The 24,117-nt window shown below is 31.7% G+C and overlaps 2 protein-coding genes across 2 annotated transcripts; both read right to left on the minus strand.

Annotated features, from left to right (window-relative positions):
• Positions 1-2,207: 2,207 nt before the first annotated feature.
• LOC145333229 (Na(+)/citrate cotransporter-like) lies at positions 2,208-14,286 on the minus strand. The gene is made up of 21 exons (XM_080178369.1): positions 14,240-14,286; positions 9,587-9,684; positions 9,213-9,311; positions 8,843-8,882; positions 8,750-8,787; positions 7,774-7,853; positions 7,640-7,685; positions 7,504-7,576; positions 7,353-7,436; positions 7,198-7,280; positions 6,711-6,746; positions 6,455-6,510; positions 6,109-6,149; positions 5,198-5,274; positions 5,060-5,105; positions 4,935-4,994; positions 4,489-4,557; positions 3,871-3,958; positions 3,359-3,399; positions 3,234-3,273; positions 2,208-2,403 (listed from the first exon to the last, which is right to left on the minus strand). The coding sequence occupies exons 1-21, from the start codon at positions 14,252-14,254 to the stop codon at positions 2,324-2,326; spliced, it is 1,290 nt and encodes a 429-aa protein (XP_080034495.1). The 5' UTR covers positions 14,255-14,286; the 3' UTR covers positions 2,208-2,323.
• Positions 14,287-20,194: 5,908 nt separating this feature from the next.
• Positions 20,195-22,499, minus strand: LOC145334217 (uncharacterized). Its single transcript, XM_080179594.1, has 2 exons — positions 21,526-22,499; positions 20,195-21,319 (listed from the first exon to the last, which is right to left on the minus strand). The coding sequence occupies exons 1-2, from the start codon at positions 22,047-22,049 to the stop codon at positions 20,626-20,628; spliced, it is 1,218 nt and encodes a 405-aa protein (XP_080035720.1). The 5' UTR covers positions 22,050-22,499; the 3' UTR covers positions 20,195-20,625.
• Positions 22,500-24,117: the final 1,618 nt, after the last annotated feature.

Below are 24,117 nucleotides of genomic sequence, written 5' to 3' on the forward strand. Positions count from 1 at the left end.
ATAGATTTTTGGCAATATTCGTTACCAGCAATATTTTACCGTGAACTGCAATAGAGCCGAAAGTTTTACTTTTAATCATACTCATAGGCGTTCAAAGGGGGGGGTGTAATGGGGCGATTACCCCCCCCCCCCCAAACTAATTTTTTTCATTTTAACCCCCCCCCCCCCCATTTAAAAATTACCCCTACCCTGGGGGTGCCGTAGGCACCCCCAACCAATTAGGAGGGGGTATTTACCCCCCCCAAAATAGAAAATCTCTAACAAAAAAAATTTTTGCGCGCTTCGCGCGCTTTTTTAATACTAAATTTTTGATAAAATTTAAATTACCCCCCCAAAAAATTTTACCCTGGGAGTAAATTTGGGGGGGGGGGGGGGTAAACAAATTTTACCCCTGCCAACAGATTTCAGATTTTTACCCCCCCCCCCCAAGCAAATTTTACCCCCGGGGTAAAAATTTTGAGGGGGGTAAAAAAATTTGCGGCGCAATTTTACCCCCCCCAAAACCAAATTACCCCCCCTTAAAAAAATTTTACCCCCCCCCAAAATAAAAAGCTTGGACGCCCCTGATCATACTTGCCAAATCTTTGAAATAAACTATTTGGCATTTAGAAAACCTTTATCTGGTAGTCTTAAATCTTCCTAGATATTAAAAGTATTCCTATAATTGGAATCTCTATCAGTAAGTTAATTTTTTAGGTGGTTTGAACGCTTACCCATCTCCTCTCTATGACAAAAAAAAACAAAATTTAAATCTAATGATAATGCCATATTTTTTTCATAAATTGTCTAAATTGCCTAAAATTGCTTAATTTTCTGGCCATTAATAAGTTAGCTCGTTATTACTGCGCTACTTATAAACATAATTATCTTTATTTTTTATATATATTTTTTAAGCACAATATAAAAAATTATATTCATAAATACATAAAGAAAAACATTATAATAAGACCTTTAAGGAAAGTAAAAGCAAATAAAGTAATAACCCCTTTCCCCACATTTAAATATAACAAGGACATTTAAGTTATTGTGGTGCGAAGCAATCAATTAACAAGGATGGCAACATCCATATTTAATGCATCATGGAAATATCAAAGAAATTATGGAAGAACAAACAGACAAAGTAAGTTGTAAAGCAGATGCTCGTTGGTCATAAAATTAAAGATCAAAAGATTTTTTCTAAGGAGGGAGGAAATAGTTAAAAACAGCATGACCAATGAGAAGCTTAACTGAAGGGAGAAACATACAGGTTTGGCTATTAGCAAGATTCCTCACTAAGATAGATAGACTTTTATATAAGGACAATCAACTTTAATAGCAAAAACAAAAAGTATACAAACAAACATAATACCAGTAGTTACGCCCCTAGAGGCTTTTAGAGGCCCCGAAGGGGTGGCCCCTACACTTTAAATTTCAGTTTTTAAATGATAAAGTATTTTTTGGAGGGGGGTTATTTTATTCTAGGGGTGATTCCCCTTCGGGAGGTGAAACTCCCCCAAAATATTTATAAACCTTCCCTGGAACTATAATAAACATTACAACTACTGACAAGCAGACATCATTTTACTTTATATTGAATTACTAGAGTTGGCTCGATATAATTATCTCCCTATTGGCTAGTTTTCTATATGCATATCTATTTCTCAATAAATCTATTTTCCTCACCCGGCATTACTATCTAAAACAAAGTAAATATTTAATAATCTAAATGATTTTAAAAAGATTTTTTAAATTATATTTTTTTCTTTACATTACCATCACCAAAGGGTTAATGATGATGATTACAATTTTAGTTTAATATTTGAACACACAAAGTGTCGCCACAATCGAATTCTTTTAAAACAGAGTTTTCTTAAATTTATTATATTATAAATTTAAATTTTCTTTTTTATGATTAGAAATTAAATACATTGATATAAGGTAAATAGCATAATGAAATTAAAAAAAGGAATTTATTTTTAATAAAGTAAAATAATGGGTCTTATCGTTCTGGGCAGTAAGAGTTTATTATGGATTATTGGAGCACTATGAGTTTAAAACAAATATTCCTTGGAAAACTTGAGCTCGTTAATAGACATTTATTTCCTATATAGATCTGACATGGATCTTGAAGCAATCAAGCAGGCCGTTTTGTACATGTTAAAAATTGGAAGATTTCATTAAATAAAAGTTAAAGCAAATATACTTTGTAAATAAACTTGTATATTAACTTTTCTATATACTAAAAAACATATTTATATCTATTACAATAAACCATAAAATATACTTTAGAAGATTTTACCATGAGTACATGGTAACTATTGGGGGAGAAATGGTTGTAGATTAATCACACCGAACAATTATTAGCCCATGAAGGAAAAGTGTTGATATCATAGAGTAGGTCTCCAATAGTGTACATATACCCCACTACAAAAGAAAATCTATTCCAGTATGGCTTCAAAACCGATTAATATCCAGTGGATTGGAACTGGTTCTCAGCCTTATTGAAAAATCATGTATAGTATCGAATTACAGACAATTTTCCACGAATATTAAAATAAAATTTAATACCAGTTTTGTTACACCGGGTCTTAGGTCATTCAGTGCTAACAAAACTGATCTTAATCTTACAGTTTTTTAATTTTATATCCACGGAAAGCTGTCTATAATACGATGCGATAAGTAACTATTTGAATCTGTTAAGGGACCCAGAAAGGCATAAAAATTTTCTTGATTTCCTTATATTATATGTAACAGATTCAAAATTTACAAATATATGGCGTTGCTACAAAAGATCTAACCCTACAAAAGGTCTAATGCTACAAATGGTCTAATGTTACAAAAGATCTAATCGTACAAAAGACCTAATCCTACAAAAGGTCTAATGATACAAAAGACCTAACCCTACTAAAGACCTTTTGTAGCATTAAACCTTTTGTAGCATTAGACCTTTGTAAATTAGAACTTATGTATGTAGATCTTTTGTAGCAGCGCCCAATCATTAAGGGTTCCAGAACAAACGCAGGAGTCCCAAACGTCGGAGTGGACAAACACAAAAGTGTTAATTTAATTAAGTATGTTTATACAGATAAGGTTAGGTTAAGATATGAATGTACAAATAAGGCCCCCCGCAGGGGATAGGCAGTTAAAAAACTTATAAGATGGTCTAAACTAGGTTAGGTTAGGTTAAGTGTCCACTCCGACGTTTGGGACTCCTGCGTTTGTCCTAGGACCTTATCAAGTTTTCTAATACTTACAAGTAGAGACCAAAGTCAAAATGTTAAGGCCGAGCCCAGCCTAAAATTGTTTTTCTTTTATGAAATGGGATTTTAGTAATTTTAATGAACATTGATGTCAGTTTTTAATTTACTAATATTTCTACCTTCATCATGTCAAATGTTGTCATTTCAGATGCTTCATAAACTAAATCAAATTTCACTGATTAAATTTTGTTGACACAACCCAATCTGTCCCGATTTTGTATCACTTTTGAAAAGTGCGATTCCTGTGACGTCATATAAAAAGGGAAGGGGGAATAAAATCTCTTCCCTTTTCTCCCATCTCTTTTGAAGAGATTTTCTTCCCCCCTTCCCTTTTTCTTTCCCGAAACGTATATGACGTAACTGGAATCGCACTTTTTCAGTATGACTTCAAAATCGATTTATATCTGCTGGATTGGAACCGGTTCTTAGCTATTCGGAAAAATCATATATAGCATCGTATTACAGACAATTTTCTATAAATACTAAAAAAATTAACTTAATAGTTTTGTTAGTCCGGGCCTTCCGTTTTAATATCCGCGTAAAACTGTCTATATTACGATGTGATAAATAACTATTAATGATAGAGAAACAATATTTAAAAAATCAACCAAAACTTCAAATGAATAATTACCTAGTGTATTAGAGGGGGTAGATACAGGTAGAATAAAAGCAAATGTACACGTCAAGCAATTAGGTATTAACAACAGCAATGGATTTATCTGAAAAGTTTGTCTTTTATTTTATGACTAGTGGCTACACCTCTAGAAGCCTCTAGTGGCCCTTACGGTGGCGGGGGAGGGGGAAGTCAACCAACTTTCAATTGTGATGAAAAAAGAAAAAGTTTCAGTACCCTTGTGACAGGAAAAACCCAGGGTTTTGAGAAGCTACACTGTATAGGATAATCATATTGGTTCAGCTGTTATCGAGATCCTTTGGTACAGACAGACAGAGTTCCTATTACTTTTCTATAAAGATTTTACAGGTTAATATTTGTAGGTTTGTTTGCTAGTAAGACAACCAACCCTTTGAATTTATTATCTTTGACTGAAAATCTCACTTATATTCTAGTTTTGCCACTGATAGTTTGCTCGAACCAATCAAACCAACCAAAAGTCTCCAAAATTTGTAATCCAACGAATGAGAGAACATATTTATTAAACTTTGGGTACCAGTATGATCTATAATTCAATGAAACCTCACCCTTCCCTGAATGTAATAACAATAGAATCTTGTAGAAAAAAAATGATACCTTCAAAGAAATGGCCAAATCTCTTAGGACAGGTAATAAGATGCTGGCTGTTGCTGAATTACTAGCTACCTAATAAAAGATAGAATCAGTAATCAAACTTTAAAAGTACAAAAACTAGAATGTCTAAGAAAAATTGTGATGAAATAAAGAAAGACCAATAACATGTAGTAGCTTAGACCTCTTTACTATATTACTAAGTAGCTGTCTATAGTGCCCTAGCAAAATGGGGATAGATGTCACTGCTCTTGGCATACCTATTCTATTGACGTCAGCTAATACCCTATACCCCATCTCTTTTTAAAGGGGTTTCTTTTCCCCATCCTTTTCTTTTTCCCCTACAATGACGTCAACAGAATGGGTAGGCCAAAAGCTTTCCCCATTTTCATGGGCACTAAACACAGCTATCTTTACTATATTACAACTATAAAATTTCTAGTCTTCAATACCTGAGTAATTATCATTGTGAAAAGCATTATCATTGTTAGAAGTAGAAATGTATTCCAATCCTGAAAATATTCAAAATCATATTGTCCATTTACTATGTATTCACACAATTAAAGGTATTTTTTACCTTCAGTGGTTCAAATCTAGCCCCAATCCAATCATTTAATCCACTTCTACAAAATAATAGTATTAAAAAGTGTTAGAGTTAAAGTACTCTCTTTATTTTATATTCTTGAAGTGTTCATATGAATTTCAAATAACTTACTTTGACATTCCCTCAGCCAGAGCAAATCCACCACCAACAATTATAACAACATTCCAGTTTAGCCTTCCTTGTACAACCTTAGAATTCTATTTTTTAACTACTTTTCAGCAGTTACCAAGAATTTTAGTAAAATTTGGAAATTATCTATTCTTCAAATTTTTTACTATTGATTTGTAACTAAAAGATTATTAATCTATCTGGAAGAGACTCAATAATAACTACACAGACAGTGAAATTATTTTTTGCAGTCTAGATTATATTGTCTTTGTGTAGTTTTGACTCTATAGTCTATTTGCAGTCAAGGATCATTCTTGACTCAACAATAAGAGATATAAGTTTTCCGGAATTTTAATGTAGGGAGTAGATTTGAAATCTGCATCAAATTTTAAGGTTTTTTTATAAAATTCATTTTTTGTATAATTCTTTATCTAAAAGCGGAAATACAAATTAAGTTAATTAATTTTGGCATCCGTGATTGGTGGATTTAAAAAATCTGCGCTCTGATTGGATGTCGTACATCATTCAACCAATTAAAGCGCAGGTAGTTTAAAATCCAACTATTGAACTATCCTATTGGTCAAAATTAATTAACTTAAAATGTATTTCCGCTTTTAGATAAAGAATTATACAAAAAACGAATTTTATAAAAAAATCCTTAAAATTTGATGCAGATTTCAAATCTCCTCCCTACATTAAAATTCCGGAAAACTTATATCTCTTACTCAACAATCTCACATTGGTCTTTTATCTACAATTTCAATGCTGTCTAGACTCTGTAGTTTCTGTGTAGTCTACACTCTACAGTAGCTATGCAGTCTAGAATCTAATAAATATTTCCAGTCTTCAAGCAGATATTTTATGCAATCTACACTGTTTACAGCTATTAATTCCTAACCAACTTTTGAAATTACCTTCCAAGGTAAAAATGGCTCTCCAGAAGACAATGGAACAGCTTAACAAGAATTATTTCAACATTTTTTTGTATTAAGGATGACAATACTAATTCAAGCAAAGCTCAACACATCAGACAAACAAACAAAAACAAACTTGAAGTGACATTAAATCCAGAATTTTATAAATCTAATAATTCAATTTGAATCTTTTGCACAATTAATCATTCAATATTTAAGTTAGAAGTTAATATAAAGATACTAACAATCATGATTAAACTATCCAAGCCACAGGATAACAAAACTACATTTAATGTGGATAAGCTTTATTTGATAATAATTTCAATGTTTCAAGAATGAAGTATACCTAAGAGTAGGACACAGATAATTATTGCTGGAGTAGCATCATCAATTTCCACATTACTGTGATAAATGAAAGATTTTGATTAATTGAAGTTCTTTAGATTATTCAACTGAAGTGTAAATTTAAGAAGGATATGACAGAGCTTTAAACAAATTGAATGCAAATTTTATATTGACGATACTATTAAATGGACCTAAGTGTGTTTAGGATTGGTATGAATAAGATGAAACTAAGGTTTTTAAAGCACTAAAATTCCTACCTTATTGTTTTCCATCCTTCCATGAAATCAGGATCCCTGATAGATAATTAAGAATTATATCATGGTAATTATAAAGGCACTAGACCTGCATAATATTATACTAGAACATATTTTAGAATAGTAGCTGTACTCTAGGCAATTAGGAGCTTGTATTTAAAAGGGTTTGGAAGGATATCAATTTATATAACCTTAAACTATCTCAAGACCTATTTGATACTTCCCTAAAATGGTGAACCCAGTTAATTCAGAAGTTTGTGCCATCCCAAGCTGCAAACAAAACAACCTTACTACTTTAAATAATAGAATGTAACCTTTAATTCTTTTATTACAGATTATGTCCCGCTTATACCAACAACTAAATTAATTTTTTAAAAAGATCATGCAACCTATACATGATTTTCAGCTGTAGTTGGGGGGCAACACTTCTTTTCATTTGAAATTCTTTTTATCTGCTCACCTTATTCCTGTATTATGTTTAGTTATTTACCTGAAAAACCATAATCCCAAAGCCATAACAAATGAACACAATACAATGATTTCATATCTTGATAATGGTCCCAGCTCCTTTAGCTAAATTTCAAATTCATATGAAATTATTTCATCGTATGGATTAGCTGAATTAAGCATATTGTTTTAGCATACCTTTACTTTCAGCATTGCTGTTACATTATCTTTACTCTCTTGTGAAATAGCTTTATTCTTTGATGGAAGACCAATAAATAAAATCTAAATATGCATTCTTCTATGATAATACAATACAAATTTATACTATTTTACTCAAAAACAAAATAACCTGTAACCATAACCAAGTGATAATTAGATTTATCAAAAGCAAAGGAACTGCAAAGTACATCCAAGATAAAAATCTAAGAATTCAGAATAAAATTAGAGTTGGCTAAGAGTTAAAGTTCTTTCATCATTGAATTTACCTTATTGGTTGTTCATCTCCACAAACTTTAAGAGTCTCATATAAAACTAAATACATTTAATTATTACAAAGGTTTGCAAATATATTTTCTAAAATATACAACACATGGTGCTAGTAAAAGACATTATAACATACTTAGAATAGTTCCAGAGCCAATAAGAGATCCTGATCCTCCACAGTTTGCTGCATATGCCAAAGACAGAAACATCATTATACTGTGAGGATGAAATATTAAGAAATATAATCTAACAATATAATAATAGTTATTTCTTGCATTGTATTATAAACAGCTTTCCTTTGGCATTTTAAGGCTAAAAAAAGTGTTTTAATTCTTATTCTTGTACATTCTTATATTTGTATAAAGCTGGATATAATATGATGTTAGACATAATTTTTTCCTATGGATGAAAAACTGGTTCTTATCCACCAGATATCTATTGTTTTTGCATAAATACGAGAATAGTTATTTCTCACATTGTATTATAAACAGCTTTCTGCGGATATAGAATGTACAATTATAGAATTAAAACTGGTTTTAATCTTATGATTGTACATTTCTATATTCGTAGAAAGGTGGATATAATAAGATGCTAGACATAGTTTTTTCGTATGGATGAGAACTGGTTCTTATCTACCGGCTTCGAATGAATACGAGAAATATGTTTCTTTCACTGGACGACTTTTAATTTAGCATGATTTTTCTCGTATTCATTCGAATCCGGTGGATAGGAACCGGTTCTCATCCATACGAAAAAACTATGTCTAGCATCGTATTATATCCAGCTTTCTACGAATATAAAAATGTACAATCATAAGATTAAAACTAGTTTTTTTAGCCCGTGCCTTCAGCATCTCGGGGCTAAAAAAACTAGTTTTAATCTTATAATTGTACATTCTATATCCGCGGAAAGCCGTTTACGTGTTTGACAGTACATTTGTTTGTCTGTGTGTCATTATAGAAATCTTTGTTTATTTTTTAAGGCATGGGAGAATTGTCAAATGAATTTCAAACTTTGCTGGATGATTTCTGTTAAAGTTACATTATGACAAATAAAAACAAAATACTATGATAATACCAGAATAACTTATTTAGGTTTGAATTTAAAATAACCTGGATTTCTTATCTGCCCCCATTTCAATTAACACAGACTTAAATAGAAATTAGCTATAATTCTATAATTTTGTGTAAGCTAAAAAGTTTTACCTTTAGAATTGGTATCATCATTGCAGTTGTTGCTGTGTTACTGAAAGAAATATGTAATAATTGTTTAAAATTAATGGATATCTTACAATTATCACTCTAATGAAGTTTTACATACTCAGGATTACATGTTAAGAAAAGAAAACAAACAATGCTAATATTTATTACATTACTTACCTGGATAATATATTTCCAACATATCAAGAGAAAGGGGAAGATTAAATTGAATTTGTCTTTTAATAGAATGTTATTGAATCGTGTCCTATTGGGAAGGGTTTAATACAAATTGTAATAGACGAGTTAAATTCTTCAAACAATCACTTTAATGATATTATTCCATCCCTTTATCCCAGATAATAAATCAAATTCATACCTAATCCACATTGACAGAAATGCAGTTGGTATCATAAAGCCTAACATGAGTAGACGTGGAGATATTCCCACTATCCCTAAGATTACCATTGCTATTCTCCTTAAAAATAAGTTTTTTTAAGCAGAGCTTTACTTATTGTTTTATACATTCTGATTTTTGGAGATTTGTGAAAACATTTGTGATGAAGTTTCCTCTAGTAACATGAGTTTTTATTAGCAAAGCTACCCTAAATATCACTACAAAGCAAAATAGAGAAAGAAAATAATTTTTATTCAAAATTTAGTATGTAGCAAATTTAAAAATTGCATGACTAATTAAAACACTGCAGTTCTAACCCCTCCAATCAAAAAGTCTATAATATAATATAAAATTACTTATGTAAATTTGACTGTTCAAAGCTGACAGCAATTATGAGACTTCCAAAGAACATCATGACAGTTCCCTTGAAGTAGACCCTGCAAACTGCATCTGTCTAAGTAAATAGATTCATTAAAGGAAGCCTGCAAGAAATACCACGCTTTAACTGCTGAAAGACTGCCACAAGTAGACCAAATACCCCAAATTTGAAGCCTTCAGCTTCTATAACAAAAAAGTTCTAGGCATTTTAAAATGACATTTTATGTACAATGGAAATTTTGAAAGAATTGCAATGCTCATGTTGAAAACTTTAAAATTAAACTACGTGGCCTAGAAACAAAATTATAAGCTTATTTTTGTCATAAATTTAGGTTTTAGTAACTAATTATATTTTTACAATAAAAATACCCATTTTTATAGTCAAAATAATTTTAAAAAATTAAGTTTTACTTGCGTTGTACCGTAGCCAATCAGAAGGCTGAATCGGCTTAACAACCAATCACAGCTAAGCTTGTATTAGTTTACCCCTTTGTTTCCGCTATGATTTTCGTTTAAAAATGCAATTTAAATCGAATTTTTTTCATAGATTTTGACTATGAAATGTGGTGTTTTTATTGTAAAAATGTAATCAGTTACAGGCAATCTAAGTTTCTGACAACGATAAGGTTATAATTTTATGTCTAGGCAACGTAATTTAATATTGTTTTTTCTTTTATGAGCATTGGAAATCTTTCAAAAATTCCATTGTACATAAAATGCTATTTTGAAATGCCTAGAACTTTTTTGTTATTGAAGCTGAAGGCTTATAACTTGGGGTATTGGGTCTTCTTGTGGCAGTCTTTTAGCAGTTAAAGCGTGTTATTTCTTGCAGGCGTCCTTTAATAACATTGGCTGTATTTGCTGATGGATGACAAAAATTGGAAATGGTGGCTTAGATCCACAAATATTTAGTCTTTAAATTAGGTTTTTATTTAAAACAATATTCTTCTGATAATAAATATATACATTATTTGTTGGAACTGTAAATAAAACAGAATTACACATTAACTATTTGCAAAAAAATATATTGTAAGCATGAGGATTTGAAGGTAGTATTTACTGTTGGCCTATTCTTTGGGAATATTTGCTATGTCTTGGTGGTACGTATAGCCACTTCTTATGCTAAACAGCTTGTTGCATTGTTGGCAATTAACAGTGAATATTCCTTTTTCTTAGTTTCTGGCAGACCTGAGATATATGTGTCTTGCCAATGAGCAGATTGATGACATCATTGCATCACAATTATGGCACATGTATACAACTTTAATTGTTCGTTTTCTTGTTTCCTTCTTCTTATTATCAGCAGCACAAGCATAGGCACACTTTTATCTTTACATTTCTTTGAGCTTGCCTGTAATCATAGCACTTTTGTCAATTATAATTCTCTGCCTATTAGTTACGGCAGGCATTGGTTTACACAGTTATTAGCTAGACAGTCTTCAAACATTACGTCTATTGCTTAATCTTTCTTCTTTTTCTCTTTTAAGTGATCAGCATTATTACCTTGAGCATTTATCATATCTGTTATAGCTTATATTGGTCCACAATATTTAAACAAGATGGGATTTTTAACTGATAAAAGTTTCCACTTTGGAACACTTAAAACCAATTATGGATAGTATTAATTGTAGAGGAAGGTTTCTTGTTCTTTAGAACATGACAAAATGCTATAATCTATAGTGCTCTTTGATTTCTCAAAAGTTTTTAGGAGTGAGGTACATCTTGTGGTTTCATTAATGATGAATATTCAATTGAAAGACATAAAAGAAATTAAATAAAGAAACAAAAAAACAATATAAAATGCATATTTTTATTCTGCAGTACCAGGGGCGTCCAAGCTTTTTCATTGGGGGGGGGGGGGTAAAAATTTTAAAATGAAAGTTTTGGGGGGGTGTAATCTTTATATCATAGAGGGAAGCTTTTTTATTTGGGGGGGGGGGGTAAAATTTGAAAATCCAAAATTTTGGGGGTGCCTACGGCACCCCCAAATTCACCCTTGGACGTCTATGTGCAGTACCTCATCAGGCAAGCTTCTACTGAACATATGTGAACACCTATCCTTGGACATGGACCTTGGCTAGGGGTCGCTAGTGTGTTGCTGGACTACTGGGGGGAGCTGGAGGTCTGCAGGGGTACTCTATTATCTTGGGCTATTTCTTTATCTGCTAATTCTAAATATGGTATATATATATAAAACATAACAATCTCACTTCAATCAACAACAAAAAAGCCCTTATAAACTTATCAAAGAAGTAATAATTGTCACTTCTGATCTGAATTATTTGTTCCATGTCCTATGATGGTTATAACCTTACTGGCGATTTTTAGTTAGCTACAATTTATAAGTTTGCCCTGAGAAATTCGATTTGTTATTTCATAAAGACTTATTGACAACTTTAAATATGCAATATTGTGTATAAAAAATACATGTTTAATTTAATGTATGGAAGAGAACTATGCCTAAACAATTTGTCGTAAATTCTAAGTGGGTTAAAAAAGTAAATACCATAATTCTACACATCTGTAAACAGGATTCTTAATTTTGATCTAATCATGGCATGGCAGGTTCTGTGATCTTTGACAAATGTACAAATACTACTTTCTTCTGGACTCTTTTTATTAAGTTTATAACCAGCTTTTCATAACCATTGCAATTGGAGCTTAAACTCTACTTAGTGTCAGTCTTCATACATCTCTGTTTTAGTGGTGCTTGCTGTCTGCGATACTTGCCCCATTATAATTTAATGCCTAACTTCTAACTCACAAACTTCCTCAAAGGATATATCTATTGGTGTTCCTGGACATCACTTGATCCTGGCCAACATCCCCTGGCTGCTGGTTGATCAACATGTGGGGCATAGTGCCTAACATTTTGACTTGGACAATCTGCCAGAACTGAACAAACAAACAGCAGCAGCTGCATGAGGTGGAAGGCTAACTCAATCTCCACGTTAGTATGGCCCAAATGAAGGTCTAAATCGCTTTTCAATGTGCATAGTGTAATATTAGGTTATGTATTGTTTGGAGATTTTAGTCCTATAAGTGACTTAAACTGTTTTTAACCTATTTTTGAATGGGGGGTCAAAAATATACTAGGACACCTATAGAATCAGACTGCAGAGCCCAAATTTGAATTAAGTCCCCAATAAACTTTTTTGGGGGGATTTGAAAATTAATTTTTAGTGTTGCTGAAATCATTTTGACCGAAGCAAAAGCTCTTTTTTTACTTCGGGTAATATTGTGGCTTACAGAACATTTTTATATAATTCACTTTATATTGATACTAGCGGCTTCGCCTCTAGCCTCTAGGGGCTTCGCCCTTTATAGTTTTGGGAAGTCAACCCTCCTTAATAGAATTATTCAAAAAAATATTCTTTGTTTAATTACTTTGATAAAATTAAACCCAGGTTGTGCGCTTTATGCACAAAAATTTTAATTTGTACACATTACACCCAGGTTGTTTGCCGTATACAAAAAAATTTCAATTCGTAAAAATTAGACCTAGGTTGTTGTTCTCATACACAAAAATTAAAATTAAAAAAATATTTAGATTTTTTTTTGGGGGGGGGGGATTCATGAGGGCTTCGCCCCAGGTTGCAGTGGGTTTCCCCCACCCAAATTACTGGTTTTTGTTTAAAAAAAAATAAAAAATTTTGGAAGTGGGGATTTTTTCATTTTTGGGGGGGTTGGGGTGTCCCACCTCCCAAGAAAATAGCTTAAAACCACCAGAGGACCAGTAGGTATATTCCCTGAAGAGTAGAATCCGATCTGTTCAGTGGTTACCAAGATCTTAAGTGACAGACAGACAGACGGACAGACATCAAGCTACTTTGTATTATAGATACAATAAAAAAACATTACTCTGTTCATTGGAAATAATTTTTTTTTCCAAAACAATTAATTTCATTGAAAAATCTAACATTTACAATAAAACAAATAATTCTGAAATCTAACCAATAAGAAGTCTTGTTTTATATAATTCTTTACAATTCAAAAAAAAGAGTGTTTCTAATGTAGTTAAATATTTTTTATTTAATTAAAATGAAAAGAATGAAAACCATACACATAAAAGATACATACTTTTTAAAATTATTTTAAAAGATAAGTTTGAATAATCTTATTTTATAACACATTTGTATATGTGACAAAAATAAATTTGTTGTATTGCATAAACATTTGTTGTCATTTAACCCTTTACAGCCATTTTTTATGTTTTTAAAATAAGTGAGAGAACACAAACATGTTAATGTTAATTCGTTGATATATTATAAAGAATTAACTTTTTAGTGAATTTTTATTGTAAAATCATAAGGCCTAATTTTACTTTATACCAGAATACAATATTTATGAAGCAAAACACTCTAAAAGCTACGAATTTTACCCAAATAAAAAAAAGACCTTTTGCTTCAGTCAAAATGATCACGGCAACAGTAAAAATTAATATTTTAATCCCCCCAAAAGTTTATTGGGGACTTAAAACAGCTTTCCGCGGTTATAAAATGTACAATTATATGATTAAAACTAGTTTTTTTATCCCTGAGGTGCCGAAGGCACAGGCTATAAAATGGTATTAATCTTAAGATTAATCCACCGGATTCGAATGAATATAAGAAAAACATTTTTTATATTACCGAAAGTATATCCATTAGTGGAAAGAATATGATTGGTAGAAGGGCTGTTCCTATGATAATCAAGTTGAGTTATACTAAATTATTTGATTACATAAATATCATTAAAAATTATGGGTAATGTTATAGGAATCTTTTGAACTCTTTGGGGTTAGGGCTTGTCAATTCACAAATAAGATTAAATTCCAAAGATGAGGGATAAGGGTTAATCCATATACACCATTTTTTAAATAAAACAAACACTGTCCTAACAGATCAGCCAATAAACAACAATATGTTGTCAATCCCTGTTTATGATAAACTAAATTTGTAAACTAAATTTATTAAGGAAATGTTTGGACTCTTAGAGTGTGTATAACCCAATCAAGATTTAAATATAACTCCAGTAATCTAAGCCAAGAAATGAAAGATTTATAAAACTTTAGAATTATCTAGCCAATGGTCTTTCCCTCCTAGGTTTACATGGATTAAATAAATTGTCAACTATAATGATTATCATCCCTGCCATGGGCAAAAGTTCAAGTCCCCAGAAACTACCCATCAACAGCACAACATAACCAGCACTTGCTTCCTTAGTACCTATAATAAGATAGAGTTTGTCCAATGTAAGCAGAATTTGATTTCTGCACTATAAAGCTTCATTCCATTATTTTCAATTTATTGCAAAACTAAGGAGTGGTGGGCATTTTAGGGTAAGCTCTCTCCTACATTTGGATATTTGTCATCATCATTGAAAATGGAATGTGTTTCTTACAAACAATTCTATGAGAAAATCCCCCCTCCCCTTTCTTACCCACTTCCCTTCAATTACATAAAACAAGTTTTGCGCCAACTCTTATTATCAGAAATTTCAAATGGAATTAATTGGCTGAATAGCAGCCCCTGGTCATTAGATTTGTGGAAATAAAAATTAAATTTTGTTTATTAACTTCAGATGTTTTTACTCAGTATGACTTCAAAAATGGTTATTATTAACAGGATTAGAACCTGTTCTGAGCAATACTAAAAAAATATATAACATATTGTATTATAGACAATTTTTTAAAAATTTTGTTGACCAAGACCTTTGGTCTCTCGGGGCCACAAAAACTGGAATTGATCTTAAATTCTAAAATTTTACTAACTGTGTTTTATAACAGGATGCGATAAAAAAAAACTACAAAATTGCTTTTAAAAATGTTGTCATAATTGTGTTTTAACTATACATATTACCTATTGTCAAAGGAAGAGGTAAAAAGGCAATTAGCAACAAAATTGCCAATATCAATTTCCAAAACTTTTTTATTGTCTTCATTTTCCTAAAATATGTTCAACTACACATTTTTAGTTTTCACTTAGCTAGCCATGTTTGATTGCATGGACTGCTAGGGATAAGACAATGGCCAATATATATCGATATACAATTCATCCCCAACAATGATAAATATAATTGCTTCTCCTATAAATAAAAATTTTGGATCAACTGCAGTTCACGGTAAAATATTCCTGGTAACGAATATTCAAGAATCTATTCATTGTAAAGGCTTCTAGCTGCCAAACGGCTGAACGTACAGATCATGCCCGCACACTTTCTTAAGTGGCATAAGAAGGCCTACAAATAATCTGAAATAGCCAAGATCCAATGATGCTCAAGGAAAGCTTCACTGAAGAAAAACGCCTAAAATAGGTCTTTTTTCGCGCATTTCTTTGCACTGCGAGATAATTGTGCATTATTGATTTATGGCTATTTAAGATCATTTGTAGGCCATCTTATGCTGCTTAAAATGGTGTGCGAGAATGATCTGTACGTTCAGCCGTTTGGCAGCTAGCATCCTTTAAAATTCATAGATTTTTGGAAATATTCGTTACCGTGAACTGCAGTTGAACCAAAATTTTTGTTTTAAAGTTTGGACACTTATAGTTTGGTAACGAATCAAAATTTAACAAAAGTACTTAAGTTAAGAGTCATAAAATATAAGAACTTTGGAGGTCTAATGTCCCCTCCCTCCCAGGAACTTAGTCACTTATAGAGTAGCTTTGTACAAATATTAATTCACTAAAGATGATTAAATTATTTGAAATAAAAGATAAACATTATTGTTTCTTTACTCACTGAAGTCAAAACTGTACTGTATCAAAGATAACTAAAAATTTTGCACTATAAAATTATCTCTTTTGTTGGAACTTTCACACAAAGGGACTGTTGAGTAACAATAACCCCCCATCCTTTTTTTCAATCATAGTTTTAGTTTATAGTATTTTTCAAAATATACTCAAAATCTTAAACGATGGGTGATTTCGTAGAGAAATGTTACTGTTTTCAATATTTTCAAAATACTAAAAAAACCCTAAAAATATACAAATTCCCCAATAAATTCGAACGACAGGAAATTGAGACTTCGCACATTTGTTGATATTTTCATACGGATATAATGGGTCAACTTATGCTAGATTTGGGATGTATTTGTAAGATACTACATATGTTCACATATCTTTACAATCAAACATGGTCAGAAAATCATAAAAATTACGGAAAATATTATTAAACGAATAAGGTTTTATGGCTTCACCAGGATTTTATGACTTGGAATAATAAGGTTTGGTGAATAGATTTTTTTTCTATCATCACGCAAGCTCGTAGCAAGATTATCAAGATAGTTAAGCTTTAGTTCTTATTGCTAATTTCGCTTGTTTTTTTATTTTCATTTTGGCAGCATTTCATGCTTAATAAACCAACCAATCAAAATTAAAGAAAAAAAGTCTCCAAAGTTGTTATTTGCAACTCTAAATGTGTTAATGTTCGTTTTGGAGCTTTGCTTTTATGTATGTTGTCATCCTTGTCAAATAACATATTACAGAGTAGCTTTGTAACTAAAAATTCAAAAAATCAAAATGTTTAAAATGGAGTAGCTTTGGTTCCGCTCTGAATGTAACTAAACAAGTATGATAACACCCTTAAAGGCGAAGCTCAGTGAATATAAAGTCAGACAAACAAATATAGAGTTAACAGCGCATTTAATATTAAAAATCATGTTGAACAAATTTTAGTATAAATCTAACCAAAAAATAATAAACATTCAAATTCTCAGAGACTCAGTCATACTTACAATTAATATAAACCGCTTTCTAGGATATAGAATGTACAATTATAAGAATGCTTAAATTAAATGAAATAATCAAAATTATCATGCATTTTAAATTGTTTCGCTTTTATGGATTTTGACAATTTGTGTATTGTAACTTATAAAAAAATTGCTCATTTGTAAACATCATATTCATGACCAACTTCCTATCATAAAGGGGAGGGGGAGGACTATATACTGTTAAAGTTTAATAAACGTATGTCTAAGCTAAGCGAGGTTTTTTCTATAATTTGTGTTGGTTCTTGAGACTTGATGCGTCGGTCTGTGCATCATTAATTAAATGTTAGTATTGTCTGTGCATCATTAATTTAATGTTAGTATTGTATAGATTTAGAAAGCGTTGCAACTATATAATACTTACTTATAATTTTGATTATACTTATACATTTATGCTTATGTTAATGTTTGATTGTACTACCATTTCGCTTTTATGGATGTTGTGATCCTTGTTGATATAATTAAACCTTTAAAATATTCCTCACCCCCCCCCCCCTTCATATTCATATTTGACTTGCAACTTTGGATGGAAGGAAATAATACCCTTTAAGATTTAACTTTCACTTGACCTATACTGAACTCCCCCCCCCCCCCCCCCCATCTCTTTTAGCAAAAGTTGACCGATGATCATTCATCATATATCATACATCATAATAGGGGGAGGGGAGGGATCTTTTACTTACAACGAGACTTAAATAAATATTAGAAGAGTATAAGTATTTAGAAAAAAAACCCATATATAATAGGATACTAGTTCAGATATTTTTTAAGCTACTGACCCAAAAAAAAAAAAAAATAACAACACGGCACAAATTTTGCCGTTGAATGTGTGCCTCTGTTTTGATCTAGCTGAACTTTACAGGTTAGCTTCTAATAGGTAAAACCCTCTCAATATTTTTTAACATTCTTACATAAAGATCATAACAGAAATTCTTTAATATCCCCAGGGAGGAGGGTGTATTAGACTGTAAATTAAATTGGTACCCAAAGTTTTAGAATTACTTTATTTTATTGGTTGGCGCAAAACTTTGGGTACTTTTATTGTATTTTCATTGGTTGGTTTAAGACTATCAGTGTCCACACTTTTCAACCAATAATCTTAATCTACATATGGGGTAATTTTGTTTATCATTACTGGGGATGTACCAGGGGCATCCAAGCTTATTTTTTTTGGGGGGGGGGGAAGGGTAAATTTTTTTTAATGGGAGGTTATTTTTTGAGTGGGGGGGGGGGGGTAATCAACCTTTCCCCCCCCCCCCCTTGGACGTCCTTGGGATATTATTTATTGTCCATTGTCTTATCCCTTAAGATCCCTGACCAACCCTCAACATTTTGATCATAACTTAGACAGGGAGTTGTAGTATTAACATAGTTTTAAACATATGGTTTTGTTTTCAATTCTAAAGGTACTACAAACTACGCTTGAAGTTAACCAGTATTTCTTGTAAAAAAAAGTAACAGGATGTCTTTATAACTTATTGTTTCTTTGGATCGATATGATTTTAACCCCATTTTATGGGGGGGGGGGTTGAAAATGTATGAAATCTGAGTACTAAGCTTATTGAACTAGCAGAGTCACGGAGGGAGTGGACATTGGACTGTAAATTATATTAGCTTAAAAACTTTGGGTATAAAATGTATTTATCAACTCTGTGATCGTTGCTTAAAGATTATGTGACAATTTAAAACACAATAAAGTTAAGTGTCCAGACATTTTAAACTTAAATTGTAATCTAATGAGGGGTATTTTTGTTTATCATCAAAGTTCCCTTGTTGGTCGGGATGGAAGGGAAGGGATAAAGAAGAGGAATGGGGGAGATATAAATTTTAGCCCGCCGAATAGTTCACTTTTTAATAGAACATGAAAATCTGATGTAATATCCAAGTAATTATAAATCCATTTTAAAGTCGATACTATCCCAAAAAAGGACCACTGCACTGTTAAGGACATTTGATAATTAATGACACAAGACTCAAAGTTGAACCCGGTATTAGTGTCGGACTGATTATGACGTAACAAAAAAAATTTGCCAATGAGAGGACATTATTGACCAATGGTAAAATTCATAGTAGCCTCTCATTGGCTAATTTTTTTTGTTATAATCAGTCCGACACTAATACCGGGTTCCTCAAAGTTTTATTAATAAGTTTTTTTACTCGTAGGTTAAAAAAATTAAATTGTGATTGGTAGGGTCCGAACTTGTAGTGCCCAATCTTTTCAACCAATGTTTTATATTGTATAGATTTTTATTTATAATTTTTGGTGATGTACATCAATGCAAAGTCCATTTTCTAATCCCCTCAGATTCCTGCACACTTTTCCTCAACAGTTTAGCGGATTTAAAACCGACACGCAACAAGCGGTCAATGGATCCTAAAAATAGACACATTTGCAAAAACAAAACTGGTTTTACCTAAATTGTATCTGATCCTTCTTCAGGTCTGTAGTGTTTCAAAGATCTGAACTAAAAATGTGTGATGGTTTGACTTTAAAATAGCATTTGATGTAAAATTTAGATGCTGAATATTACCTTTAACACATGAAAGCAGTAGTTCTTTTAAACCCTTTTTTTGTAGATTAATTATAACAGATAAAATAGTCGACGTTGGTACCTTCTGGCTTTAATTAATGCTTTTTCCTTCAAATTGCCTTCAAATCTTAAACTTAGAAAGAAAAAACAGTAATAAAAAATTAACATATTATTTAACTAAAAAATATTGACACAATTGACTTACATTACATGCTTTTTCAAATAGAAACAATTAGAAACATTACACTTAAATTTTCTAAGAAAAAAATGCCCAATAGTAATAAACATTAAGTTATCAACAACATAAACAATAGGTTGTTGACGAAATTATGCATTTGATTCAATATATCAATTACATAACATGCTTTTTATATAGAAACAATTAGAAACATTACACGTAAATTTTCTAAGAAAAAAATGCCCAATAGTATTAAACATTAAGTTATCAAACACATAAACAATAGATTGTTGATGAAATTATGCGTTTGATTTAATATATCAAAGGACTATTATTAAATAGTTAACAACTGAATAGTTCATTATACATTTAATAGCTTTACTGTTTTTACATATAACTTATAATTTTAGGTCATTGTATTTCACATATAGTGTGTCATTTTTGTCAATTGTCACTGGGTAACCATGAAAGATTATTAGGTTAGATGATAACTAGAATATTAAGTTGTACAGAAATTACATATAACATAATTTCTTTGGATATAATTGAAGTCTGATTAATTTACACATGTCTTGATGAGAACTCTACCACAGCTCTATGCAGTCTCTCAGGGTAGGAAGGATCTGATACAACATTGATTTTATACCTGTTCCAGTAGGTCAGGAATACTCTATGGATTGATTCTCCTGCCTGCTCGGATACCATCCCAAGACCTCTGTTGTCTGTTATGTGACTTAAACATTGCTCTAGGTGATGTAGGACAACATGAATCTTTAGAGTTTCGTTAAGTTCAGTTCCCTTGTAAAGCCTGTTTAGTTCTATAACATCGTCAGTTAGAGATTTTGAAACTTTACCAGTAGAAAAACAATCATTAACTACTTTGTTCATACCCTTGAAGGCCATTATTATAGGCTGTACAGCAAGAGGACTAATTTCTCCCAGAACATCAGGATCGTTGATTAAATCAGGGTTCTTAAGCATCTTCCTGCATGCATTGCCCTCAAACACATCCCCATGGTAACTTTTGGGAATAGCTTTTAATTTTAGGGGCCAATTCAGAGCTCTTTCTCTGCCTACGATAGGAACTAGCCCTTTAAAGAATAAATGGTTTGTAAAACCTTGTTGCATATGAAGCTCAGGGGCAGGACATTTGTCTATAACAGCAACATCATCGGCTTCATCAAATAGGGAAGGATTTACAACACTTTCAGCAAGTTTGCCATGCTTCTTTCTGTCCCCTCCAAGACTTAGAAATCTAAAAAATAATTAAAATTATACCTTGCCTCTCAACACTTTTTTAAAGTGATGTACAAACTCTAATTATAGAAAAGCTTTGCAATTTAAGAAATTGGTGTACAAAGCAAGTGGATAACAAAATTATGGCCAGCTTCCTAATCTTATAAGTTATATTATTGCAGTGCATTACACAATTAATACACACTTATCATAATTAGATCTTACTTGTCATAGCTTCGCCTCAGATCACCATAGGTCCTCTGTCCATTGCAAAGCTTGTCTGATTCTGTATTATCAACTTCTCCCTCACTCTCCACAGACTCATCTTCATTGTTTTCATCAACTGTCTTTCTGAGGGTTTTAAGTTTAACATAACAGTAAGGGCTAGGCCAGGTGGAAGATGCTGTCTGCATTCCATTGACTATTAAAATCAATTTGTAATCAGCAATGAATTTGAAAGGAATATTGTTGATTTTAATCAAATCAAACAAAATTTTCATGTTGTCATAAGTTTCTGCAACGTCAGGAACAATACAAAACATTATCATTCTATTCACACCTGTTAATTTTCCTGCTTTGGAAGCTGTTCCACCATCTTTATAGAGAGTTCTTTTTTTGATGTGCTCATTGTCATCAACTTCCATAGCTTCTTTTTCCTCACTGGTAACAACTCTGTCTAGTTCAGGATGATAGTTTTCTGGTAGGAATATACCACAGATTTTCAGGAAGCCCTGTCCACCATCTGCCATAATGTTTATCTTTGTAATTCCAGTGTATCCTCTGGCATCCTCTACAGCATTCAGGACTTCCTGACAATCTGCCTATATAATAGGCCTGTTGCCTTTTTCTCCTTCACCTATATCCATAATAGTACTAGAAGTATGGTAAATATCTTTTAATTGTTTGGCTCTTTTAGAGGCATGGTCTCTGTAATGGCTAGGTATGGCTTTTTTACCAGCCCCTACTCTTATGAAATTTGTCATTTTCTTCATAAAATTTGATGAAGTACCTGTATGTTCTTGGAAATTATCCAGACATTCTTTGGAGTAGAAAGGTTTCTTTTCTTCAGGTGGGTTTAAAGTGACCGTGGCTTTGGAACCTCTAGTTGTTAGTGCAGTCTCCCCTGATCTATTGCCAATTGAGTCTTTAAGCTTGGAATAAATAATCTGGTCTTGTTGCTTTTTTGGAAGAGTATCAATAATTTTTAGTACATTAGCCACATTTTCAGATTTATTACAGGGATGGTTTATTCCTACACTAACCTTGTTTTTACAGTGAGCACAAATCTTTATTGTATTTGAGGTAACTTTGTTATTGCTTTTGACTTTGGGGACTTTTGGTTTACTAGCTGCCAACAAACCGTTTTGTATTGTAATTGATGCTGAAAGCTTAGTTGATCCTCTTTCTAACTTTGAATGACATTTAGATCTACCAGTTTGACAAATATAACAATTGCAATCTTTATCTGTATTTGATTTTCTTGTCTCTTTTAGAAGCTGAATTTGGTCATAGTTTGGGATTGAAAAGTTGATAGGCTTTAATCCTGAAAAATATATAAATATTTTAAATTTTAATACTTTGTATAGTAATAGTTGTTCCCCCCCAAGCAGCATTATGGGCGCTGGAGGTCAGAAAAATAAAATAAAACCACATTTGTAAAGCTTCCCTGCAGACCAGTATATGCAAAGATATTCAAACAAGAAATATTACTATTGGATAAATGATAGGGATAAACCTATATAAAGAACCTTTGGAGTAAATCTGCATTTTTTAAATTGTATTATTGTAAAACAAGTTGACAATATCCATAAAAGCGAATATCTAAAATAGTAAAACCAACAAACATTAACAATTGTCATAACTGTATAAGCATGTATATATGAATAAGTCTAAACAAAATTGTAAGTAAATTTCTTAGAAAATACAGGATAATGTTTAATGACATTCTCACATTTTTAGCATTACATTGTTGAGATGATTCTCTTTTAACATTGTACCTTGTTGTAGTAGGAATCGATATTCCAAAAATGAGATGAATATATAACATTAAATTTTTGTTAAAAACGTAAAATTAACATGTTTTAAATGGACGTACGGACATTCTGTTAACAATTATACAGTTGCTATGCTTTCTTAGACGTACTTTACTAATAAAGGAATTGCCATGCCAGATATGAAATGGTTAGGACAATTATAACATATCAAAATTAATGATAAGAGCTATCCGCTATGGAACAGACTAACCCTAATTATAAAAAAGCTTCATTTTTAAAACCAAAAGTATCAGAAATAAGATGTAAAGGTTTTCTAGTCTAACATAAATAAACACTAACCTTTATCAGCTTGTGAAAGTAAAATCCGGCATCTATTACAGATACTCGTTGGATATACTGGATTTTCTAGGTTGTATTCTGGAGAAAGCAGTTTCTTAATATGGACCAAGCTTTTATCCTTTATTCTATAACTTGAAAGAGTCTTGTTTTTTGAAATTACAATTTTAGATCCACAAGGACCACAAACCTTTGACCTGTTTTGCTCATGATCACATTTTGAAAAAGGTTTTGCCATGTCTTAAATAAGATACAAAATTAAATAAAAATAGTTTTCAATTGCTAACAAATCTCAATTACACAAGGTATTAATTTGATGTTAAATTTGAATATACTGGTTCTATATAAAAAAATAGCGGCTGCCCCCCTAGCATATAGTGGGTCTGTTTTCTAAGGAGTAAGATGGGGACAAAAATAGCATAAAATCTTCCTAAGACTTAAATCTAAAAATAATATAGTCTAAAACCATCCTGGAACCTATGTGAAG

The sequence above is a fragment of the Acartia tonsa genome, chromosome 12 (assembly GCF_053477335.1).
Source record: "Acartia tonsa isolate MP-2025a chromosome 12, ASM5347733v1, whole genome shotgun sequence".
In the NCBI taxonomy this organism is placed as follows: domain Eukaryota; kingdom Metazoa; phylum Arthropoda; class Copepoda; order Calanoida; family Acartiidae; genus Acartia; species Acartia tonsa.